Raw genomic sequence first — 25923 nt, 5'->3', positions numbered from 1 at the left:
GTAGTAATTTCATGATGCAATAAGTTTTAATCATCAAGACATGTTAATAAACAGATGATGACATGCTTCATGCACACATTGCATATGCTATGCTAATTATCCAATACATATGTTCAAAAAACATCAACACTTGGTTTTTCAGTCATACAGCAGATGGTCACATAGCATCATTAATAGTATGAACAAATATGAGCTATACGTCTTCTTAATCAGAGAACTTGTTTCTATCTCAAGCATACAGTCTCGAATAGCCTTTATAAGGCTTCTCTGAGACGTCTCCTTTACTTCTGGCATTAACATGGGTTTTGCATCCTGTAAATTCACATATATATATATATAAAAAGCATCACCAGGTTTCAGTGATCTGATCACAGTGTGTGTTTGGTGTTTTTACACCTGTGGTGCAGTGCTGATCCGATCGCCCGAAACACGTGTTAATGTTGGATGTAAAGAGGGGTGTCTGTTGTTTTGAATATAAACCTCAGCACCCAGTTTGCCTGATATTTGGTCAGGTTTTTGTGTACATGAACAAGCCTTCAGAATCTTTTCCCTGAAGACATGTGAAAATAAGCCTTGGGCTCAGAGCACCAGCAGAGTGCGCTGAAGAGGAGGAGTGTTTCCTTCTGTTTCTCCTCACACACTTCACAGATCACCTCTCATCAAGCCCTGGGGGTCTGTGGGGTCAGAGGTCATGGCTGTCTGTGGGGTCAGAGGTCATGGCTGTCTGTCTGTGGGGTCAGAGGTCATGGATGTCCGTCTGTGGGGTCAGAGGTCATGGATGTCTGTCTGTGGGGTCAGAGGTCATTGCTGCCTGCGGGGTCAGAGTTCATTGCTGTCTGTCTGTGGGGTCAGTGGTCGTGGCTGTCTGCGGGGTCAGAGGCCATGTCTGTCTGTCTGCGGGGTCAGAGGCCATGGCTGTCTGTCTGTGGGGTCAGAGGTCATGGATGTCCGTCTGTGGGGTCAGTGGTCATTGCTGTCTGTCTGTGGGGTCAGAGTTCATGGCTGTCTGTCTGCGGGGTCAGAGATCATGGTTGTCTGTCTGTGGGGTCAGAGGTCATGGCTGCTTGCGGGGTCAGAGGCTGACAGATGGCCATTTACAGAGATGGAGATAGATACATTTAAATATCCATTTACATCTGACAGATAGCTGACAGAGGCCATTGCTGTCTGTGGGGTCAGGGGTCATGACTGTCTGTAGGGTCAGAGGTCATTGCTGTCTGTGGGGTCAGAGTTCATGGCTGCCTGCGGGGTCAGAGGCCATTGCTGTCTCTGGGGTCAGGGGTCATTGCGGTCTGTGGGGTCAGAGGTCATTGCTGTCTGTGGGGTCAGAGGTCATTGCTGTCTGTGGGGTCAGAGTTCATGGCTGCCTGCGGGGTCAGAGGCCATTGCTGTCTCTGGGGTCAGGGGTCATTGCTGTCTGTGGGGTCAGAGGTCATTGCTGTCTGTGGGGTTAGAGGTCATTGCTGTATACGGGGTCAGAGTTCATGGCTGTCTGTGGGGTCAGGGGTCATGACTGTCTGTAGGGTCAGAGGTCATTGCTGTCTGTGGGGTCAGAGTTCATGGCTGTCTGCGGGGTCAGAGGTCATTGCGGTCTGTGGGGTCAGAGGTCACTGCTGTCAGATTCCAGGAGCAGGGACCCGTTCTCCCGTCTGAGCCTCTGGATCTCCTTATTGAGTCCCAGCAGAGTCTGAGCGAGCCGTCGATCCTGAGAACGCATCTCCAGCTGAGGACCATCAGAGAAACACATCAGACATATATACATATCTATCTGTCTGTCTATATCTATCTGTCTGTCTCTCTGGTCTGTCTGTCTGTCTGTCTCTCTCTCTCTCTCTATGTCTCTCTATCTGTCTATCTCTCTATCTATCTGTCTGTCTGTCTCTCTGGTCTGTCTGTCTGTCTCTCTCTCTCTCTCTCTCTCTCTCTCTCTCTCTATCTGTCTGTCTGTCTCTCTGGTCTGTCTGTCTGTCTGTCTGTCTGTCTGTCTGTCTCTCTCTCTGTCTCTGTCTCTCTGTCTCTCTCTCTCTCTCTCTGTCTATCAGTCTGTCTTTATATATGTCTATCTATCTGTCTCAATTTATGTCTGTCTGTCTCAATTTATGTCTGTCTGTCTGTCCATCTTTATGTCTATCTATCTGCCTATTTGTCTCTATCTATGTCTGTCTTTCTTTCTGTCTGGCTCTGTCTATCTGTCTGTCTGTCTGTCTGTATCTATGTCTGTCTGTCTGTCTGTCTATATCTATGTCTGTCTCTCTTTCTGTCTGTATATCTATGTCTGTCTCTCTTTCTGTCTGTATCTGTCTGTCTGTCTATATCTATGTCAATCTATCTGTCTCCCTGTCTGTCTATCTGTCTGTCTCTACCTATGTCTGTCTGTCTGTCTGTCTTTCTATCTATCTGTCTTTATGTCTGTCTGTCTGTATCTATGTCTGTCTGTCTGTATCTATGTCTGTCTGTCTGTATCTATGTCTGTCTGTCTGTATCTATGTCTGTCTGTCTCTATCTATGTCTGTCTGTCTCTATCTATGTCTGTCTGTCTGTCTTTGTCTGTCTATATCTATGTCTATCTGTCTGTATCTATGTCTGTCTGTCTGTCTTTATCTATGTCTTTCTGTCTGTCTCTATGTCTGTCTGTCTGTCTGTGTCTGTCTATATCTATGTCTGTCTGTCTGTCTGTCTGTCTCGATCTATGTCTATCTGTCTGTCTGTCTGTCTGTATCTATGTCTGTCTGTGTCTGTCTCTATCTATGTGTCTGTCTGTCTCTCAGTCTGTATCTATGTCTATCTGTCTGTCTCGATCTATGTGTCTGTCTGCCTGTATCTATGTCTATCTGTCTGTTTGCCTGTCTGTCTGTCTCTCTGTCTGTATCTATGTCTGTCTGTGTCTGTATCTATGTCTATCTGTGTCTGTCTCTATCTATGTGTCTGTCTGTCTCTCAGTCTGTATCTATGTCTATCTGTCTGTCTCGATCTATGTGTCTGTCTGTCTGTATCTATGTCTATCTGTCTGTTTGCCTGTCTGTCTGTCTCTCTGTCTGTATCTATGTCTGTCTGTGTCTGTATCTATCTATGTCTGTCTGTGTCTGTTTCTATCTATGTCTGTCTGTATCTATCTATGTCTGTCTGTTTCTATCTATGTCTGTCTGTTTCTATCTATGTCTGTCTGTTTCTATCTATGTCTGTCTGTCTGTATCTATGTCCATCTGTCTGTCTCGATCTATGTGTCTGTCTGTCTGTATCTATGTCTGTCTGTCCGTCTCGATCTGTCTATCTGTCTGTCTGTCTGTCTCTATCTGTCTGTATCTATGTCTATCTGTCTGTCTGTATCTATGTCTGTCTGTCTGTATCTATGTCTATCTGTCTGTCTCGATCTATGTGTCTGTTTGTCTGTCTCTATCTGTCTGTCTGTCTGTGTCTGTCTCTATCTATGTGTCTGTCTGTCTCTCTGTCTGCATCTATGTCTTTCTGTATCTATGTCTATCTGTGTCTGTCTCTATCTATGTGTCTGTCTGTCTCTCAGTCTGTATCTATGTCTATCTGTCTGTCTCGATCTATGTGTCTGTCTGCCTGTATCTATGTCTATCTGTCTGTTTGCCTGTCTGTCTGTCTCTCTGTCTGTATCTATGTCTGTCTGTATCTATCTATGTCTGTCTGTGTCTGTTTCTATCTATGTCTGTCTGTATCTATCTATGTCTGTCTGTTTCTATCTATGTCTGTCTGTTTCTATCTATGTCTGTCTGTTTCTATCTATGTCTGTCTGTGTCTGTCTGTCTGTCTGTTTCTATCTATGTCTGTCTGTCTGTATCTATGTCCATCTGTCTGTCTCGATCTATGTGTCTGTCTGTCTGTATCTATGTCTGTCTGTCTGTCTGTCCGTCTCGATCTGTCTATCTGTCTGTCTGTCTGTCTCTATCTGTCTGTATCTATGTCTATCTGTCTGTATCTATGTCTATCTGTCTGTCTGTATCTATGTCTGTCTGTCTGTCTCTATGTCTATCTGTCTGTCTCGATCTATGTGTCTGTCTGTCTGTCTGTCTATCTGTCTGTCTGTGTCTGTCTCTATCTATGTGTCTGTCTGTCTCTCTGTCTGTATCTATGTCTGTCTGTATCTATGTCTATCTGTCTGTCTCGATCTATGTGTCTGTCTGTCTGTCTGTATCTATGTCTATCTTTCTGTTTGCCCGTCTGTCTGTCTCTCTGTCTATCTGTCTGTTTGCCTGTCTGTCTGTCTCTCTGTCTGTATCTATGTCTGTCTGTGTCTGTTTCTATCTATGTCTGTCTGTGTCTGTCTGTCTGTCTGTCTCTCTGTCTGTATCTATGTCCATCTGTCTGTCTCGATCTATGTGTCTGTCTGCATCTATGTCTGTCTGTCTGTCTATCCTACTAACAACAAAATAAAACTAAAACAGTCCAACAACCCATTCTAGCACAAAGAATGTAAAAACATCAGTAGTTTCTAAACTCACCAGTTCCGATCTTAACCAAGTTATGGCTCCATCGATCTTGGCTCTCCGGAGCTCTTCGTTGACCTGGAAACTCTTTCCGATCGCAGGAGTACCTCCATCAGTCTCAGCAGAAGTTCTCGGTTCTGCTGATGTTCTGAAAGCATGTAACAGCTTGTTCTTGATGTTCTCCAGAACCATGACAGACACAGAGTCCTCGTACTGAGTGTCGGAGTTCATTATGATATCCAGACGAGTCCTGGTCCAAACGTCCCTCTTTTATACCGCTCCGGTATTTTTCATCGGCTTTTCTTCCACCCATCCATCCTTTTTCCTTCCTCCTCCTTTGGCACACAGTCTTCTCTAACTAAACTGCAGAGATTGATACAGAGATCCCGTCCCGGATTTGAAGCATGTTTTTGTGTGTGTCTCTCGCTCTGGGACCGGCTTGTTTTGTCACTGTTACCATGGCAACCGGGCCCCTCCACCCCGTCCCCTTCGGTAACCCCAATAAGAATGGAGGGACATTGTAGACAAAGACTATTGTTGCATTTGAAGAACTGAAAAGATTCCCCTCCCCTTCTCCTTCACTAAGCCCCATTCAGGCATTGTGTGAGAAACGGTGTGAGAAAGATCTCAGTGAGGCATCAGTGTCTCTGTATTACAGCACGTTTTCTCTGAGCTTTAGCAGCTGAAAGATCTCCGTTGAGAAGACGGACACCGTGTACCTCAACAGTTTTTTTTAACGTTATCATCACTTTTGTGGAAGAAGAGAAGGAATTCTCAGAGGAATGGAGAATCCATGTCGTTTTGGCAGGCCGGGAACAATCTTTTCATTCTCTAAAGTAACAGGAACAGAAGTCTAGTGTTCAGTCTTCTGTTGTACAATGACTGCGACAGGGGAATAAGTGAGCAAAGGAAAGGGGGAATGTATTGAAAGACACGACTGACCAAATCCTGTCAATGCATCACCTAATGGAAACTGAATGAGAGACAATAAAAATGCGTGAAATGCAAAAGCAAAAATGCATTATTTCTAGGCTATGGATTACATCTTGACCTTATTGAAGTATAGTGCATCCATAAAATGTGCATCCAGATTATGCAAATTATATATAAACAAACCCTGGATGTGTGTTTGAAATGCTCTAACCTTTACGCTGTGTTCAGTGAACCGTTCATGAAAATGAGATTAATTTTTCTGGCCATAGAGCAAAGCACAATGACAATGTTATAGAGGTTGAATCTTGGCGTGGCAATTCAGAAAAGCCATTTATCTTCGAAACAACAGTCGGTTTCAATACTGAATGGAAATATGCACAGGAACATCAATACGTTCTTGTGACTGAGAGTTATAAAGGGGGATGATAGATGTTTTACTTATTAATAAAAAAATACATGGTAACTTTATTTTACAATGTCCTTGTTATACGTTACATGTAGTTAATATAGTAATTACTATAAATTGTGCATAATTACATGTAACTAACCTTAACCACACCCTATAGTAAGTACATGTAATTATTATTACTCAGTACTTTAATGTATAATTACACTGTAACACAGACACCTTGAAAATAAAGTGTAACCAAAAATATTTTGTTTTATTTTTCAAATATTATATTTGAAACAAAAAATTATAAAATTTTCACAAATTCGTCTGAATTCCTCTTGATGATAAAATGAATTAAATTTAAATTACTGTAAAGGTCATGGAATTTGATTGGAAAAATTATATTAATAAAACATTACTGATTTGCATGTGGATAAAAAACAGAGAAATAAAAAAAACTTCCATTTTTGTATAATTTATGAGCTTTTTTTATTAAAATGGCCATTCATATTTACAAAAACTGTTAAAAGCACAAACTTATGACATTATAAAATGCATATAATACCATATACAGTAAGAAAATATAACATGGTAAATTAGGTTAACATTCATGATGATACGCAATCTTCTTTTGGTAAAAACAACTCTTAGTCAGTTTTAAAATAGCATAAAAATCAAAACAACTGCACAAAAAAGGGCAAAATGCGAAGACATCTGTGATATGTTCAACCATAAGCATATTTATCTGACACAGCTCTGTCGTTCGGTGTGATCTGTCCACTCAACTTCATCAGCAGCTTCACGATAAGGCCGGCCTGGAGAGAAAACACGAAGACGATAAACTCGGGTTTCACCTCGTCACATGACTGTCGAGATGCAGAGAGAGACTGATACCTGTTTGGTGTGAACGACAAAGTTCTTCTTGTTCTCTAGACTGTGTATTTGGACGTATTGGTCGGCCTGACCGAGCTGCCACATAAATGTCCTATATTCCAGACTCAGATGAAGCACCTGATATATAAAAAATAAAAGATTTGAGGGACATAATCCACGTAAAAGTGCCCCCGATTATGCTTTTTCAGATATGACCTTTCATGTAGTGTGTAATAAAGCTGTTTGTGAATGTAAAAGCTCTGCAAAGTTTCAAAACTCAAATAGCAGATTAATGGAGTTTTTGTTTCCTTAAAGAAAGAAGCGATTCTGAAGTGCAGTAATTAGTCTTACAGTGGATAGCATAAATGAACACACCCATGCTAAAGTTCACTAAAAAGAGGAATAAAAAAAAAAATCTTTTGGAAATATATCTTAATGCCTTAATTTAGAAAAAAATGAGGAACAATCCAAGCTTTAAGGACACCAATTTTCTTTGTGAATGAAAAATGTAAATCAATACTGAATGGAAATATGCACTACATTCTTGTGACTAAGAGTTATAAAGGGGGATGATAGATGTTTCACTTAATAATAAAAAATACATGTAACGTATAACAAGGACATTGTAAAATAAAGTTACCATGTAGTTAATATAGTAATTGCATTATTACATGCAACTAACCTTAACCACACCCTATAGTAAGTACATGTAATTATTATTACTCAGTACTTTAATGTATAATTACACTGTAACACGGACACCTTGAAAATAAAGTGTACCAAAAAATATTTTGTTTTATTTTTCAAATATTATATTTGAAACAAACAATTATAACATTTTCAGTCTAACAGATTCACAAATTGGTCTGAATTTCTCTTGATGATAAAATTAATTACATTTAAATTACTGTAAAGGTCATGGAATTTGATTGTGAAAAATTATATTAATAAAACATTACTGATTTGCATATGGATAAAAAACAGAGAAATAAAAAAAAAACCTCCATTGAATAATGTATCGTAAATAAATAAATGTTCGTCCTTAAAATAACTCAGGACACCCCTATGTTAAATTCCCATAGAGACAGGCAGATTTTTATTTTTAAAGGCCAGTTATTTCATGGATCCGGGATATTATACATCCTGATAAAGTTCCCACATCATCTTCACACACTCTTCATCATATCTAGAGATCGGCATCGGGAACTTTCCATAAGATCATCTCTCAATGCAAATCACACCAGCTATTAGCCTAACTGAAATAACACCATGCCGATCTCTAGATATAATGAAGAGTGTGTGATGAAGTAGTTTTTTCAATTTTTTTTATCACTTTTACTCACGACATGCTATCCGGCAACAAGGATTCAATTCATTATGCTAAGCGAAGCTAGCGTCGCGCTGCCAGACTAAGACAATGCATGCACTGAGACAAAAATGCGCTTGCACGCCTATCTAAATGTCGGGAGACGGTGAATAACCCCATATTTCAAAAAACGGTGGCGTGTTCCTTTAAGTGATTAGGATTTAAGTAATTAAAATCTCACCTTTGTCTCCATGTTCATTAGATGCAAGCCTTTGGTGTTCACACCCACATACACTCGGATGACCTTGTGTGTGCTTGAGCTGGCCTTGGTGAACACCTGTCCTGTGAAGAAAGCCGCTCCATATGTGGGAATATCCCAACAGTTTTGCAGGAAGAGTCTCTGGAGGTGGTGCATCTCTTTACTCACTCCCTCACTAGTGCTCAAACTCTACACACACACACACACACACACACACACACACACACACGAAGAATTGAGAAAATCAGATAAATAAAAACATTTATACATAGAGACCAACATTCAAATGTTTAGGGTCAGTAAGATATTTAAAAAAAAATTGGTAACACTTTACAATAAGGTTCATCAGTTAACATGAGTTACTAACAATGAGAAATACGTTTTTATTAATCTTTGTTAATGTTAGTTAATAAAAATGCAGCTGTTCATTGTTTGGTCATGTTAGTTCACAGTGTGTTGATAAATGTTAACAAATACAACCTTTGATTTTAATAATATGTTAGTAAATGTTGAAATTACCATTAACTAAGATTAATAAATGCTGTAGAAGTATTGTTCATTCTTAGTTCATGTTAACTAAAGAATCTTATTGTAAAGTGTTACCAAGAAATATACACTTTTTTTCAGCGAGGATGTTTCAAATTGATCAAAAGTAACAGTAAAGACATTTATAAATTTACAAAAGATCCTGTTTTAAAGATTCTAATCATTAAAGAATCACGGTTTCTAAAAAGTCTGATGCAGCACGACTGATAATAATCATAAATGTTTCTTGAGCATCAAATCATCATATTATAGTGATTTCTGAAGGATCATGTGACACTGAAGACTGGCGTAATGATGCTGAAAATTCAGATTTGATCACAGGAATAATTTCAAAATCAGTTGTTTTAAATTATTTCGCAATATTCTACTGTCAAATAAATGCAGCCTTGGTAAGCAGAAGAGACTCTTTCAAAAACACTAATTATATCTCACTGACCAGCAGTGTACATGATGAGCATTATGTGAAATAAACACACCTTGTACTCGTGAAGTATCCTGTTAGTCCAGTGATGTGCTTTGCTCTTGACCTTTGAGATTGGAACGATGGACTTCAGGTTTTCCTCACTGCATTAAACAAAACATAATCCCATGTCCTTTACTAACACTGAACACAGTATCTGTCAATATGTGCTGTGAGGACTGAGATACAAACTTCAGAAAGCCCTGTTTGTGCTTCTTGCTGTCGTAGTTTCCGTAAATGATCTGCAGGAGGAGGCTGGCCAGCGTGATGAGTTTGCTGTCGGACGCTGAGAGAAAGCCTTTGAGGAGACAGTGACGAGCTTCATCAAAGAGGATGAGGATGGACAGCGGATCTTCAACCTAAGGGAGAAACTTACATTCATTCAGGGTTCGTACACCTTTTCCAAGGTCAAATTCAAGCACTTTTCAAGCACTTTCAAGGTCCATTTTTTCCAGCACCTTACACCACCGTAAATTACATACCAATACATAGTCAACATTATTAGTTAGTGTTTTTATCACATTAAAAGAGATAATGCTATAAACAGGCAAAAAAAATGGGTTTCATAACAGCAGAAGGATCAGATAGTTAAGCAAATCACACTTGTATGATGGGGCGTGTCTGGTGACGCGACAAAGTTGAGATCTGTTTAACTAAGAGCGACTTTCGGGAGCGACAACCAATAGGAGTGGAGCGCACATGATCCTTCTCCGCTCAGCCCCTGATTCGCTGTCATTGGATGTCATTCATAAAGGCAACCAGTAGTGGGAACGCCCACTAGCGACCTCATCGCTAGCCACTGGCGACATGCAGTCGCTTATAGTGTGAACGGTATTTCAACGGCTTGCGCCCCGCGAGGACGTTTTGTTGCGGAGTCGACCAAAGCGTAGCGCAGCATTGGCGAGCTCGAGCGCACACCGCGGTCAAAGTTAAAAATAGTTCAACGTTTGCCGCTGTGCTCTGTGACGATTACCTGCGCGGCCAATTAAAATGGGGCATCCAAACAAGCGCGGAAATCAAAATGAAAACTCCGCCTACTTTTGCTCTGGCCAGCGTAGCACAAATCGATCTGTATCTGAAGGGCTACATTTTATTTCTCCATTTAATAAACAAACTATTAAGTCAGATAGGTATTTGTTGTGAAAGAAATAGTTACAATTTCAAGCATTTTATCCAAAATTTAAACACTTGAAAACACAACATCAAAATTCAAGCATTTTCAAGGATTTCAGCACCCGTACGAACCCTGTTCATTCCACAGATAAATGCAGAACAAGACTTTAACCATCGATGTGGATCAGGTAGAAATACTGAGCACAAACTGCACTCATATAACTTATGAATGGGAGAAAGTGCAACACGAAATATAGTGTATGCGAGTCACGCCCACTGAGTGGCAAAAAGACTGAGTGGAAGGATTGGTTTTCAGTGTGAACGCCGCAAAAAACACACAAAACGCATCTAAAACAGGAAAGAGCTTTCTCTTAATCTGAGGTGTATTTTTACAGACTGCTTAAAGCTGCAGAACAGAGAAGCAAATGAACGCTGCAATTCACAGAAACAACTGGATCCAGGCAGAGAAAGATGGATTTGCAGTTTTCATTTTGTGTCAATATGCTGAATTTAGGGGTAAAATCATACCCTATATATTGAATTGTTATATATTGTATTGCCAACTCATCAATTAAATATCTACCATTGTACATTCTGCATAATTGGATGTTTAAAAAAAAAAAACTGGCAAAAACTATACTGCTCTTAAGGCTGGACATATGATATATACAGTATAACATTAATATAAGTGATCACATGGATTTAGACCTACTTATAATCTATATGTAAGGCCGTCTAACTCGATCCAATCGCGGTATTCGAATTAGCGGTGAAGATCTTTGCGTGTTACTGTCTTTTCTCGCGGCAAAGTATTTTTGGTTAAATGCTATACATTTTCTCATATGTATTACCGGTAACTCGTTATTTCATCTGACTCCATAAATGAAAAAAGGCTTTAATGATATCTGTGCATCATTAAATGTGAGCAAATGTTTTACTATTCCTTTAACCCTTTTGAATGAAAATAATGTCAATTAGAATAATCAAATATCACAATTTAATATGTCAGGTGAATGTATCATTACAATTTCATAACCAAATTCAAAGGTAATCAATGCAAAACATCAAATGCTCTAGAACAAAGAGGAAAAAGTTTACCTGACAAGAAATGCGAGACTCTCAGCCTCACGGGCCGATCTCAGATACAGAAAAGGCCCCGAGCTCTCGCTGTGTTTCATTATATACCCAGACCTCATTTCAAATCTAAACATCATCCACAGTAGGAATTTACCTGTAAGTCACCATTTGCTAGCAGTGGAAAATTAGCATTCAGTCAAATGGTCAGAAGCTGTTAACTCAAAGACACACCCCCCAGTGTGGAAGATGTTTCTAAACTTCCTAAGAACTTTATTACCTTTTGGTTTACTTCTTTGGGAATGAGACATTTGTACCAGTCGCACCCAGACATTTCAAATAATACCAAACATGTATAAAACTCGATGATAATCATTCACATTAAACCATTTAGATTCTTGTGTGAGTTTGGGAGATCTCTGCCAGGATGAAGAATGGGGGAGAGAAATGTAGAATAGGATGAGGGAGGTGAGACCTTCGTCTCAATAGTGCATGAGGGGGGAGTTCAAATGTTAATTTCCTTTGTTTTCTCAGAGAGTGGCCCTCTCTTAAAGTCCTTCCAGTTTTTCCAGTCTAACAGATATAAAGCGTTTTTCTCACAATTGCGAGTTTACGCCTCGCAATTCTGACTTTTTAATCTCAGAATTCAGTGATATAAAGTCGCAATTGCGAGTTATAAAGTCAGAATTGCGAGTTTATTTCTCGTAATTGTGAGTTTATGTCTCGCATTTCTAAGAAATAAAGTCAGAATAAAGTCGCAATTGTGAGATAAAAAGTCGCAATTATCTTTTAAAATGTTTTATTCTGTGGGGGAAAAAAGCTTCCATTGTTCTCCGCATGAAAGACCCACGACTGGTAGATCAACATGCTATATAACATTTCTCTCCGTTATGGAAGTTCGTTACATTGAAGGTGGAGGATTTGAACTGTGACGAGATGATTGACAGGAGGCATGAGACTATGTGACGGCGATTCGTTAAAGACACAATTATGATGAAGTAGCTTGACCCAAAGCATGTCTACTCCTCTGCTACACACTCAAAAGTACATACTTTTTCTTCACAAAAACACTTGTAGGGCATAGTATAAGTAGTTTCCTTGAAAGGGACTTTGGTAAAGATTGAGAAAAGATATTGACGGTGTGGCAGAAACCTTTTTTTCGATCTCTAAGGGCAGCCGAACATCTCTGCGCAGGAATAGCTGTGGAGTTTCCCGTTGTGGGTCGAGAGCCGTGAGATCGGTCACTATCTCGGTCCAGATCCGTAAGTGTTGCAAGGGCTTGTGGTACGGCTTCAGCTGCAGACCTAAACAACACCACAGAGGAAAAGCATGAAGTGTGGGTTTTTCAGGAGCCGTCAGGTGTAGTGTTGTCTAAAGTAGGGGAGAACAGCGACACTTTTTGCAATTTTTAGCAATACATCAAAAAACATTTATATTGAATATTATAAACTTCAATCTGTCAACTGCTGAAACAATGTATTTAAGTGGTTTTATGAAATATTTACAGGTTGCAAAATTAATTTGAATACAGTCTCTCCACTGTTACAACTGGGACTGTTGTAACATGTCTAAAATATAGGCTAAATTATGAATCAATCATATAGCCAACTCAAAATGGAAAACATTATTATTATTATTATATTAGTTATCAGAAATGACTATTCATCTCATGTTTTTAAGTAATGATTACCTTTTTTTTCCATTCTACATGACAAAAAAGAGGTGAAACCGTCAAATTATAATGCAAGAAAATGATTTAATGGGTAGAACACCTCAAAAAAGTTTCGGTATCAAGTTGGTACTGAATTTAAAAAAAAATGTGACACTTTGAGCGCAATCATAAACACTTCTGATTGGCCCCTGTGTTCACGAGCTCATCGGATATGTCTGTGATTGGCTACGATGATCAACGCACGGGAGCGTTTGAGAGAACATGGAAGTGTTTGAAAGTGTTTTGAAAGCACAAGCAGGACCGATCTGCTGATAGACGCCTGCTCTCAAACGCTCCTGTGTGTATCTGTGTACCCAAGCTCTCGCTGAAGAGCGCCATTGCGCTGATTATTGTAGCCAATCACCAACATATCCGATGAGCGCGTGAACACAACGGCCAATCAGAGGCGTTTATGATTCCTCTCAACAGCGCTCAAAGCGTCACATTTTTGTATCGACTTGGTTTAACAACACTAGTCAGGCGTGGTGGTCTCACTGAGGTTCTCTGAGCAGATCCAGATGGTGAAGTACTGCTGTGTCTCCTGAGAGAGTCTCATGCCCTCCATGATCTGCTGCACTGTCGTGTTGTTCCCATGTTTCAGTTCCACGGAGCGGTACGATCCATCCATGCGATAAATTCTCACCTTCTCGTACTGAAACAAACCAAAACACACTGCTTAGCAGGACTTCATATCGCAGTGCTGATACAGAACGCAGTGGTTTCGCACTCACTGGTTTATTGTTGGCTTGCTGAAGGAGTTTCACCGTCTCCTCCCAGTTGTTCTGCTTGTTTTCTTCACATAGTTGAAGGGGGGATCGTTTCTGTTGGTCCTCAATGTGCTTAAAATGACAAGGGACAGCATTTTTATATATATGTTTTTATTACAGAACCTTTCTTTTGTTTAAAAAAAAATGTTTTTAACATTTTAAATGTTTTATTTATTGTGTATATATATATATATATATATATATATATATATATATATATATAAACAAACTACTTTTAAATAATTTGATTATAATTTAAAATGTATATTTGTATATAAAAATAAATGTTTTTTTTACTCTAATCTCTTTTCAAATATTAACATTCCAAGCTATTAACAATATTCAATATTATATTATGTTTTAATATGAATTTTGGATTATATATAAATATATATATATACACACACACACACACACACACACTTTAAAATCTTTAATAAGTTATTTTAAATATATATATATATATATAGACACACACACACACCTCAATGAATAATTGAGTTTCTAATAATAAGAATAAATAAGTTTCTCACAAAAAAAATATATAATTCAAATGAAAAATTCTATTTTCATAAAAACTCATAGGAAACAAACATTCTACACTATTTTGTCTAAAGTGTTTTTAAAGATTAATCCAACATGAGAGTGAAGAAAAAGGTAATAATCTGAATGTAAAAACAGGGGGGAAATGAGCATGGCAATGAAATATAAAAGACTGTATTCCTCACTCTGTCAATCTCCGGATTTTGCAGAAGTATCTGCACAATTTCTGCATGACCCCCGACGGCTGCGAAGTGCAAAGGAGAGCTCAGCTGGCCGTTCAGCAGATTGGGGTTACAGTTCCCCTTCTCTAACAGAAGCTTGGTGGCCTCCAGCTTTCCATGCCTGAAGTCAGAGGAAAAGCATACTGATGTCATGGTGTCATTGAATTGATGAAAGTGGAGAGATGACGGGATCCAAGGCCTCAAACTGTCAGCGAAATGTGACCCAATTCCGATTTTTTGCTCATATGTGACACAGATCGGATGTGTTCTATGACAGTGTAAACGGGAAGAAAACGCATGCATTCGGATATTTCGAAATCGGTTTCATGCCTCGTTCATATGTGTAAATAAATCAGATATAAGCTAATGCGACTGTCATGTAAACAGGCAGATCGGATTTTCTGAGGCATTAGGCTACGTATCCGCGTTTTGAAGGTGCAGTGTGTGATTTTTAGCAGCATCTAGTGGTGAGGTTAAGAATTCCAACCAACAAAAGTTACGGTGGCCGACAGGAAAATGTGTCATGTCTGAGACAGCAGAGAGTAGCAGTTCAGCAATGACTACGTTTACATGCAGCCAATAACCCGTTCAAAACCGGGATATTAGCAATAACCCGGTCGCGAACGGCCATGTAAACACCGGCAAAAACCCGAATATGCTCATATCCCGGATTTTAAAAACCAGGATATTATACCTGGGGTACCCCTTTTCTAACCCGAATTTTTGGTCATGTAAACGCGCATCGGCATATCCCCATAGTGATGTGTGTTCTGCGCATGTTCTATTCGCAAGGAATCTTGGTCTTTTGAGTAGAGAAACTTCTCGGCGCATACAAAACCCCGCGTGCAGTATACCGGAAGTAAACATGGCGAGACGCAGCACAGCATACTTTTGGAGCGAGGTCAGTAACGTTACCAGCACCAAAGCGCAAACAAAGGCGATCGCTATCTGCCCCGAACTATTCATTATCCGCGTGCTGCTGTTGTTGTTGTCTTTGGATACAGGAAGAAGAATCGGAAATGACGCATATTGCGTCTTAAGGTTGTCCGTACGTCCAGACGCTAACCGCGCGTCGCGTTTACATTCGAGATATTGCAATTCCATGTATACAGGAGTAACTCTCTCTGCTCACGCATGTAAACGGGTTATCCCTAATGTTTCAGAAACCCGAATAGTGACCTTAACCCGACCATAACCCGAAATTTGGCTGCATGTAAACGTAGTCAATGAGGTTTCTTTACAAGGATAAATTAAGAAATTATGTTTACTTAATTATTCAGTAAAACTATGTAATTGTGAATATTATTGTTACTTGTTCATCACTGTGTCAGTGTTTTATTCGCTGAACTAAGCTTGCTTCCTTGCACGAAGAGTAACATAGTAACAAAACGTGTTTGTCCGTTTAGGGCCACCGTAGAAACATTTCGCGCATTTCAATGATCGGGAACCCGCGGTGTGTGTAGACAGAAACTGCTCATTCTAAGCTAATACAAATATAACGGTTCATTAAGTAAGTCTTTATACACCACTGAAAACTTCTTTTTCAAGGTAGTGACGAAACGCGCTCTGTAGCGCTGTGTGTTCGCTGTCGGCTACGCTAGAAACATGACCACACAATATGTCGACCCCCATAGAAGGGGGCGCCCACGGTTATGGAGATAGAAATGATCAATCGAAGCTAATAAAAACATAACGGTTCATTATGCAAGGTCTTTATACACCACTGAAAACATAGTTATGGATCTTATATTGCATTTCTGTCAATAGATCCTCAGAAATTACACATTGCACCTTTAATGACGAGAGAAACCCCGATGCGCATCTGCGAACATCGTGACGTCGTAGGAGAGGAGTGTGGACACACGTTGACACAACATATCAAAGGTTGGCTTGCTCATTATGCCACAGACTCACTGCTCCTCGTTAAAGCCCGCCACGATCTCATGAAAGTGTGTATCTATAGCAAGAATTTTATTTCTCGTGCCATTTATGCCAAAACTAGTTTTTGCGTGCATATGATATACACTATGGCGTGTAATACGCACGCACTCCACACCCCTAATCCCACTCAAGGGTTTTACAGTGCGTATCATGCACGTTAAAAAATATTTTTGACGTATAAATGGCAAGAAAAATAGAATTAGTGGTATAGATACACACTTTCATGAGATCGTATTGTATGTTCCCATCAGTCCTGAGATCTCTCTCGCACACAATAACTGAAGCATATTCTCCTCCGCCTCAAAATCATGGTGATGTTTGGCGAACTTCGCATATATCGCAAAGCTAGCATTAAGCATATTTTGCATTCGTCCATCTGTGCATCTAAGCATGCGTGACGTTTCAGATAGTATGTCAAGTGTAAACACGTGAATTGGATATGGGTCACAATTGAAAGAACTTGTAAACGGACGGTCAAAAAAAATCAAATCAGAACTGGGCATCAAGACCTGCAGTGTAAACGAGGCCTAAGTATCTTGTAACGATATAAACTCATGTTTCCCACATGAGCAGCCTGACTCAGTGTGTCCAGGTCTATGGAATAAGGAAACATTGACAAATACTTTAGCTGACACGTTTAGAGACGTGTTTAGCTGTATACGTAGACATTTTGTATCGCATCAGTGTTTCGTCCAGACGGATTCGGCGTTCGGGAGCCTGAAACTGCTTCTTTTTTTTTTTTTTAAACTGGGTCCCAGAGTGAATAAATCTGAAAACGACACCCTAGTATTTTCGTGTGTACAGCCAACCCATATGTGTTGTGAAACGATGATGTCATCACCCCACGTGTTTACATTTATGCATTTGGCAGACTCTTTTATCCAAAGCGATTTACATTTTATTTCAAGGTACACATTTACATTCTTATCTTTACATTCTTGCTTTCCCTGAGAATCGAACCCATGACCTTGGCGTTGCAAGCACCAACGCTCTACTGTCTGAGCTACGTAGAGTACGGTGTTGGTCCTAGTCAGACACCATACGCCACGAAACACCAACTGTAGATTGCATGCTGGTGTGAAGCTCCTGAGCATCTTTTATTTCTTTATTTATTATTTACTTAAATGTATTTTTATTTTATTTCTTTATATATTCTTTCTTATGCTATGATGCTTGTTTGTTGTCTGATTAAGACATTTCATATCTTGTACCAGACCATGTATTGTTGTTTATTTTTTTCAATAAAGTTCTTGGTAAAAAAAGAAAATGAAAAAAAAGAAGTCTATTTATTATTGTATACGCGCTAGGTTGCTAGGTTTAACACGCTTCTAAGTTTTTAGTGTATCTCGGTGTGAAAATTACAGTTTTGAGACGTTTCAGTGGTTTCGTGTGTATGCAGATATTTCTTGACACGACGCCGCGTTTACGAGTGAAAAAAAAGATCAGAAAGGGAAAGCTCTGGCTTCGTGTGGATGTGGCCTTAAAGTAACTTAAAGAAACATGAAGATTATATATACCAGCATGCATAATGAATGGGTGCCCAGTGGTCACTGTCCAGCTGTTTAACGGAGAAGCCGCTGTCCAGGAGTTTGGCCAGAAGATCAGTGTCTCCTTCACAGGCGCTGCGGTGCAGAGGGAAGTCGTCCACCCACTGGCGCTCTCTACAGGACACAACCAGACAACTGTGTCACACTTCATTCTGGTACTCCATTCAATCAGACTATTAGTAGACGGGTTAGTACTTAAAAAAGTTACTTAAATATAAAATTATATTTATATATACATAAATATATATTTATTTTTTTCAAAATCTCTTTGCAAATATTATCATTCCACACTATTAACACAATATATATATGTTTTTAATATATTTTTGTGTGTATATATATATATATATTTAAAAATCTTTAATAAGAGTCATTACACTTTATTTTGATAGTCTATTAATTTAGAGTATTAGGAGACTGCTAGGTTAAGGTTTGGGTTAGTAGAATAAGTACATGCAAAGTTATTTAAATATAATTTAATATTTATATATACACAATAAAAAATATATATTTTTTAAAAAATCTCTTTGCAAATATTAACATTCCACACTATTAACAATATTTTATTATTTTTTTAATATATGCATGTTTATATACACAGGTGAAACTCGAAAAATTTGAATATCGTGCAAAGGTTATAATTTTGATTATGGCTTGTAGTTTATGAAACCCCTAAATTCAAAATCTCAGAAAATTAGAATATTACATGAAATCAATTTTTAAAAAAAGCTTTAAATACAGAAATGTCGGCCCTCTGAAAAATATAATCATGCATATGTATATACTGTAGTTATATATACTAAATATATTAGTTTCACATTTTAATTTTAATTACTGAAATACATGAACTGTTGCACGATATTCTAATTTTTCGAGTTTCACCTGTATATATATCTTTAAATCTTTAATAAGGGTGGTTGCCTTTATTTGGATAGTCCAAAACTCAGAGTATTAGTAGACTGTTAGTTTAGGGATTTGGGTTAGTAGAATAACATGTAGTAGAATACTTGCAACATTACTTATAGTCAGTAGAGTGACTATTGGGAGCATCAAAATAAAGCAGATATTAAGCAGACTTATACTCTAATGACTGCTGGTTGGCATGTAGTTGCAAAGTTGCTTATAGTATAGTTAGTAGAATGTCTAAAGAGGGCTATCGAAATAAAATATGTATTTGGATATCTTAAAATGGATAGCTTTAGTATTTCAATTCAATTGACGTTTATTTGTATAGTGCTTTTCACAATTGACAGTTTCAAAGCAGCTTTACAGAAAATGCATGAGTCCACATTACAATTTAGAGTGATCTGTTATCAGAGGTGACTGTCTTAGTTATGCATTTCAGAAATGTATATCTACAAATCATAGTTAGTTAAAAATGTCCTTATTCAAACAATGTAATAATTTAAGGAGGACACAATGAGCTCATTGAAGTAATGAATACTTGTTTGTTAACAAATGATTATGGCATATAAAAAATTTAATAGTATTTGATAAAAGTCAGATATTTAGCAGCCTATTAATGTAATACAAAACCAAAATATACTGACTTGTCTTCTGTGACGCTGCTCATACTGTGCTGCCATTTGTCTCTTTTTGGAATCTGGATTTTGGAATAATCTGGCGCTCCCAAACCAAAGTAAGGGTTGATGATGACTTTGTCCACCTATAGACAAGAGTTTAAATCTTATGCATTCAAAATATCAATTAAAAAGGTATTGCACATGACAAACGACTATTGAGTATGATTTGACAACATGCATAATCATGCATAAAATGGATTTTTGGGGGCCGATACCGATATTAGGGAGTAAAAAAAGCCAGATATCGGCCGATATTATTTATGTATGTGTATATTATAATACAGTAGCAATATTATTTAAGTGTATATTATAGTACAGAACCAGTCAAAAGTTTGGACACACTTTCATATTCGTGTGTGCAAACTTTTGGCTGGTACAGTGTATAGAATATAAACTACCGTTCAAAGATTTACTTTTTTTATTATGTTTTTGAAAGAAGTGTCTCATGCTCACCAAGGCTGTATTTACTGGATCAAAAATACTGTAGAAACAGTGAAATATTATTACAATTTGAATATATTTTAAAATGTAATTTATTCCTGTGATCTGAATTTCCAGCTTCATTACTTCAGTATCACATGATCCTTCAGAAATCATTCTAATATGCTGAAGAAACATTTCTGATTATTATCAAAGTTGAAAACAGTTGAAACCATGATGGATATTTTTCAGGAATTTTGTGATGTATAGAAAGTTCAAAAGGACATAATTTATGTGATTTGGAAATGTTTTGTAATGTTACAAATGTAACTTTTGATTTAACTAATGTGACCTTGTTTAATAATAAAAAATAAAAAAACATCTTACAGACCCCAAATTTTTGAACGGTAGTGTGTTGAATTATGAGCATGTTTATGAATGCAACTTTTCTGGTTATTATCATAAAAGAAAGCCTCACTCTGTTAGTGTACTGCAGATCTGACCCATAGAGCGGGTTCTCGATGCACAAGTCAGCCTTTTCCAGGGACATCATCTTGCTCTTGATCTCCAGAGCCGTGTAGCCCATGTGGAGCGGGCCGTCGGGCTGCTTGCTCTCCACTGCATACGCCGGGTTACTCACGTTAGTCTTCACCCGGTCTACCGGAGCCGGCCGGAAGAGTGCAGGGATTGCGTGAGGCACAGTGTGCTGTTCTGCGAGCCACCTAATACAAACAGTGACAAAACATGACAGAGCTAACTTCATCGGCCAATAAACACAAGCTTTTAAATAGTCAAGTCACCGTCATTTATATAGCGGTTTTAAAGGTGCAATGTGTAATATTTCTGAGGATGTATTGACATAAATGCAATATAAGATCCATAACTATGTTTTCAGTGGTGTATAAAGACCTTGCATAATGAATCGTTATGTTTTTATTAGCTTAGAATGAGACATTTCTATCTCCATAACCGCGGGCGCCCCCTTCTGTGGACGTGGACATATTGTGTGGTCATGTTTCTAGCGTAGCCGACAGCGAACACACAGCGCTACAGAGTGCGTTTCCTCACTACCTTGAAAAAGAAGTTTTCAGTGGTGTATAAAGACTTACTTAATGAACCGTTATATTTGTATTAGCTTAGAATGAGCAGTTTCTGTCTACACACACCGCGGGTTCCCGATCATTGAAATGCGCGACATGTATCTACGGTGGCCCTAAATGGACAAACGCCTTTCGTTACTATGTTGCTCTTCGTGCGAGGAAGCAAGCTTAGTTCAGCGAATAAAACACTGACACAATGATGAACAAGTAACAATAATATTCACAATAACATAGTTTTACTGAATAATTAAGTAAACATAATTTCTTAATTTATCCTTGTAAAGAAACCTCAATGCTGAACTGCTACTCTCTGCTGTCTCAGACGACGACGTCGGCCACCGTAACTTTTGTTGGTTGCAATTCGTAACCTCACCACTAGATGCCGCTAAAAATCACACACTGCACCTTTAACCATATGGACTGTTTCAAAGCAGCTCTAGAATAAAGTTATGGTCCAAATACCGCATGAATGGTGGAAACTGGACATTGTCCCAACATTCGATGTACTGCTGAGTGAGCATTTGAATAACAATAACAAAATGATCATTTAGACGGAAGTGAATCAATCAAAACTAACTTTAGCTGGAAAAAACATTTTTCAAGATCCACTATAAAACCAAACCAATCTCTGTTACCTTAAATTATATGGTTATCTCTGTAAAGCTGCTTTGAAACAATCTACATTGTTAAAAGCGCTATATAAATGAGGATGACTTGACTTGACTATTCATATTGAGAAGTTACGGTTTAATAACAATGGCAAACTAAATATATTTTGGAAAATATGGAAGCCTGTGTTAGATCACTTGGGAATGTGATAACTTTATACTGGTTTTTATACTGCGTTATATCTTAGTAACCCCTAATTGATTTACCTAACTATTGGTATCTTGTTATGGTAGTGTAAAGCCAGGTTTTCCCAAAGAAGGTTTTCCGATCAACAGGTGAAGATCTCTGAGCGTTACCGGCTTTCCGTGTGGCGAAGTAATTTGATTAAATGAAATCCATTTTCTCATATGTATTAACTCGTTATTTCATCTGACTTTAATGATATCTGTGCATCATTAAGTGTGAGCGAATGTTTGACTATTCTTTTTAACTCTTTACAGAAAATAATATCCGAGTCGATTAGAATAAAATCAAATGTTTACAATTTATTATGTCAAGTAAATGTATCACGCCAATTGCATAATCAGTTCAAAGATAATATATACAAACATCAAGTGCTCTAGAATAAAGAGAGAAGATGCAATACCTTGACAGTATTTTTATTTCAGTAAATTTTTTTCTAGATTTCTTTTTTCCCCACAGCCTTCTGATGTTACCGCTGTGATTGTATGGAACACCTTTATTTTATGTATCAGGGATATTTATCTGTAACTACAGTTCCCTTATTTTTACACTTTTGGTATACTGAGCTATTGTTTCTTTTTTGAACCTTAGTTCAGAAAAGACAAATGTCAAATTAAAAAAATAAAAGTTTAAAAAATAAATAAATACCACATGAATTCAAAACTAGAGTTTTCAGAATCAGAATCAGAATCAATTTTACCGGCTTTTAGTCTGTCTTATACCTTTGGAGTTTGTGAACTTAGCAAATAAACATTTAAAACTTGAATTATTTCTCTCCCCAAAATAAATTGTCCAATCAAATGCTCTAGAACGAGAATGTCTCCTCCCCCTTTTACTACCTAGCTCTGAATAGCAATAGCAGATATTAGTGCCCTATTATGCTATTTTTGTTTTGGAGTTCCCTACAATAGTTTTACATGCATCCAAGGTCAAAAAACACTTTCATTTTCACTTAATATACACTGCAGCATCACCTAAAGTCTGAAAACAGTTCATTAGAAGATTCAGTCTCTCTAAACTCCTTTCCGAGAACCTGCTCTGCTCTGATTGGTCAGATGGCCCAGTCTGTTGTGATTGGTCGACTGCTTACACAGCAAGTCAGAAACGTAACGCTCATTAGCATACTTGAATCTCAGCTCTTGATATACAGTGATACGAACAGTAACGATGGCGTGGGTTTTACCGTATCAATCTCATCAAAGTGGATTTGCTTTGTCAGCAGAAAACAGCGTCTTCTCGACACGAACAACACGAACCAAACTCTTCCAGTCTCAGATACACTACAGTGTTTGAGGGCGGAGCTAAGAGATGCTGTTCAGCCAATGGGCTGCCATTATGCAAATGTGTTAGCATTGTTACAGAAGTGAGACTGGAATTACTGACTTGTTGCACTTTGATCTTTGAACCTTCACAACAACTATATTACACACTACACGGCATTTTAAATCATGGTTCACGGGTTGTGACCTAAATTAAAAGCTACTGGTTTAGGTCAAATAGACTTTATCCATCCCAACGTCCTGTTTCAATATCTTTCTTTATCTGTCTTTATATCATCATAACAAGACTCTAAACTCCTTTTTGTATGATTTTCAGACACTTTGGTGGTCAGTGATGATGTTCAAACTTACTTGTCCAGAGCGAGTAGCATCTTTGAGGTGGTGGAGGAGAAATGGGCACTGGTTTCACTACAGACACGCATAATGTCCTGAAGGCAGTAAAAACTGGGGCTCCCAGGGTGATAAACAGACTTGCTGTTTTCTATATTGGAATACAGACCATATTCACATCAGCATTCACTGCCTTGTGACGTGCTACAAAACTCACAGTAAAGGTATACATTATAGTTTGGGGTCAGTATGTTTTTTTTTTTTAAAGGCTTCATTCAGCAAGGACTCAAAAGCAAAAAAAAAAGTGGCAATAAAGACGTTAACATTGTTACAAAATTTTCATTTAAAATAAATGCTGTTCTTTTGAACTTCCTATAATAATAAAAAGTGCTTCTGAGCAGCAAATCAGCATATTATAATAATATTTCTGAAGGATCATGTGACACTGAAGACTGGAGTAATGATGCTGAAAATTCAGCTTTGATCACAAGAATAAATTACACTTTATATACTCAAATAAAAAAAATATATATATGTGTTTTTTACTTTATTTTGATCATTTAAATGCAGCCTTGGTGACTTTTTATCAAAAGCATTAAATTATAATCTTACTGACTCCAAACATTTGAACATAATGTCATATGCAAATTAAAGTGAGTCATATATAGATATATATACATACATTATATGACCATGTTGTGTATGTGTATATATATATATATATATATATATATATATATGTGTGTGTGTGTGTATGACTCACTTTAATTTGCATATTAAATTTTGGGCACCAATGAGAGTGTGTGCATTCTTACCTTTGACATTAATTGGCACAATAAATAACGAGGCCTCCTTCCCTTCACTGTTACCATCTAACTGGAACTTCCTCATGTGCACGACACGTTTCCCTGCAGCAAAAGATCATATATATCATGTTATTAATGCAGCTAATTAAAGCACAGATCATATATATGCTTTAGTACAGCTAATTAACAGGTGATTATAGTGGCGTAGAGCTTGAATGATGAGCTTCTGAAACCAAACACCTTCTCCTGCAAAGACCACTTACCTATTATCCCCTGGTTATTGGATATGGGCTTCGTGGTTTCATCGACATACTCCAGAATTGACTTTGTCCGATCACTGTCGGCCTGAACTTTGGTCCCAAGAAGTATTTTCTTCCGCTTTTTCTCTTTTCCCTCCAGGGGAACTTCAATAAGTAAAATCTGTATGGTAAAGCAGATTTAAACATTGAAATATCCAACATGAATTTAAAGCATAATGCTTCACTTATAACTCATCTCACCTCATAAGATTTAGCTCGGTACTCTTTTGAGTTAAGGCTGGCTGTGTTCTTTGGTCGAATAACAGCCACAAACACCTCCTCTAACTCTTGATTTCCCATCACGCACCTCTTTAGTTCCAGCTGTCATCAATTCTTTAAACACCATGCCTGCAATCATATGATGAGCATGTATGGGGAACAGTACAAGGCGACAAAAAGCTCCACACAAAAACACAACATAAGGTCTATGCTTCATTGTTACACATAGAGAAGCAATTGTGGGCCACTTATCGCTCATTAAAAAAAAAGTAGCAGCATAGTAACGTTACATGTAAAAATTAATGATTAGCAGTGCTGTCAGTTCAATTAATCGCATCTATCATAAAAGTTTGTTTTAATGCAATATATGTGACTTGTGTGTATATATATATCTGTGTGTACATAATGTATATATACACAGACACAAAGAGGGACAATGTATAATAATATAAACACACATTATATAAACAAACTTTTATGTTAGACGCGATTTTTTCGCGATTAATTGATTTGACAGCACTAACAAACAGCAATTGAGGTTTAGGGGGGGGGAAACACGATGGCAAATGACAGAATATTAATTTATGGGAGAACTATTCCAATATCAGTTAATTTAAAGAACTAACGTTAGGCTAAGTTATACTAATATCACTAACGTTATGAATATCACTTCACTACAAAAATATACTATTAACTACTAAACACACATCCATATATATATATGCGCAAACAAGAGTGTGTGTATATCGTTTTTGAATATATTTAACAGAATATCCACTAATGTGAAGACTAAGAATGTATGCTAAAGTTAAATGCGGTTAACTTCTGTCTGAAGTTATAAGGAAGTTACATTTGATCGGTCTCCACCTCGCTGACAAGATATCGGAAATAATTGCTT

The 25923-nt window shown here is 37.9% G+C and overlaps 2 protein-coding genes across 3 annotated transcripts in view; both read right to left on the bottom strand.

The window, feature by feature from the left end:
• Positions 1-6: 6 nt before the first annotated feature.
• Positions 7-4900, bottom strand: aard (alanine and arginine rich domain containing protein). The gene is made up of 2 exons (XM_077196671.1): positions 4467-4900; positions 7-1723 (listed from the first exon to the last, which is right to left on the bottom strand). Exons 1-2 carry the CDS (start codon positions 4680-4682, stop codon positions 1601-1603), a joined length of 339 nt encoding a protein of 112 aa, XP_077052786.1. The 5' UTR covers positions 4683-4900; the 3' UTR covers positions 7-1600.
• A 1339-nt stretch (positions 4901-6239) lies between these two features.
• krit1 (KRIT1 ankyrin repeat containing) overlaps positions 6240-25923 on the bottom strand; it is a 20032-nt gene continuing 348 nt past the window's right edge. The window contains exons 1-17 of one of the 2 annotated variants that reach the window (XM_077195749.1): positions 25876-25923; positions 25008-25154; positions 24771-24927; positions 24517-24609; positions 23723-23852; positions 20618-20861; positions 19687-19802; positions 18107-18250; positions 14613-14769; positions 13849-13956; positions 13613-13769; positions 12559-12710; positions 9412-9578; positions 9236-9323; positions 8196-8402; positions 6670-6786; positions 6240-6590 (exon numbers count right to left, since the gene is read on the bottom strand). The exon at positions 25876-25923 is cut by the window's right edge and continues 57 nt beyond it. In XM_077195749.1, the coding sequence (XP_077051864.1) occupies positions 6501-6590; positions 6670-6786; positions 8196-8402; positions 9236-9323; positions 9412-9578; positions 12559-12710; positions 13613-13769; positions 13849-13956; positions 14613-14769; positions 18107-18250; positions 19687-19802; positions 20618-20861; positions 23723-23852; positions 24517-24609; positions 24771-24927; positions 25008-25106 (2226 nt within the window). In that variant the 5' untranslated portion in view covers positions 25107-25154; positions 25876-25923 and the 3' untranslated portion in view covers positions 6240-6500. The remainder of the gene's footprint in view (positions 6591-6669; positions 6787-8195; positions 8403-9235; positions 9324-9411; positions 9579-12558; positions 12711-13612; positions 13770-13848; positions 13957-14612; positions 14770-18106; positions 18251-19686; positions 19803-20617; positions 20862-23722; positions 23853-24516; positions 24610-24770; positions 24928-25007; positions 25155-25875) is intronic. The other variant, XM_077195748.1, reaches the window with a different exon arrangement.

Source organism: Siphateles boraxobius, unplaced genomic scaffold (assembly GCF_051911475.1).
Source record: "Siphateles boraxobius isolate OS27281-9 unplaced genomic scaffold, OSU_SipBor_1 35, whole genome shotgun sequence".
Lineage (NCBI taxonomy): Eukaryota > Metazoa > Chordata > Actinopteri > Cypriniformes > Leuciscidae > Siphateles > Siphateles boraxobius.
This window is presented reverse-complemented; position numbering and strand designations above follow the sequence as displayed.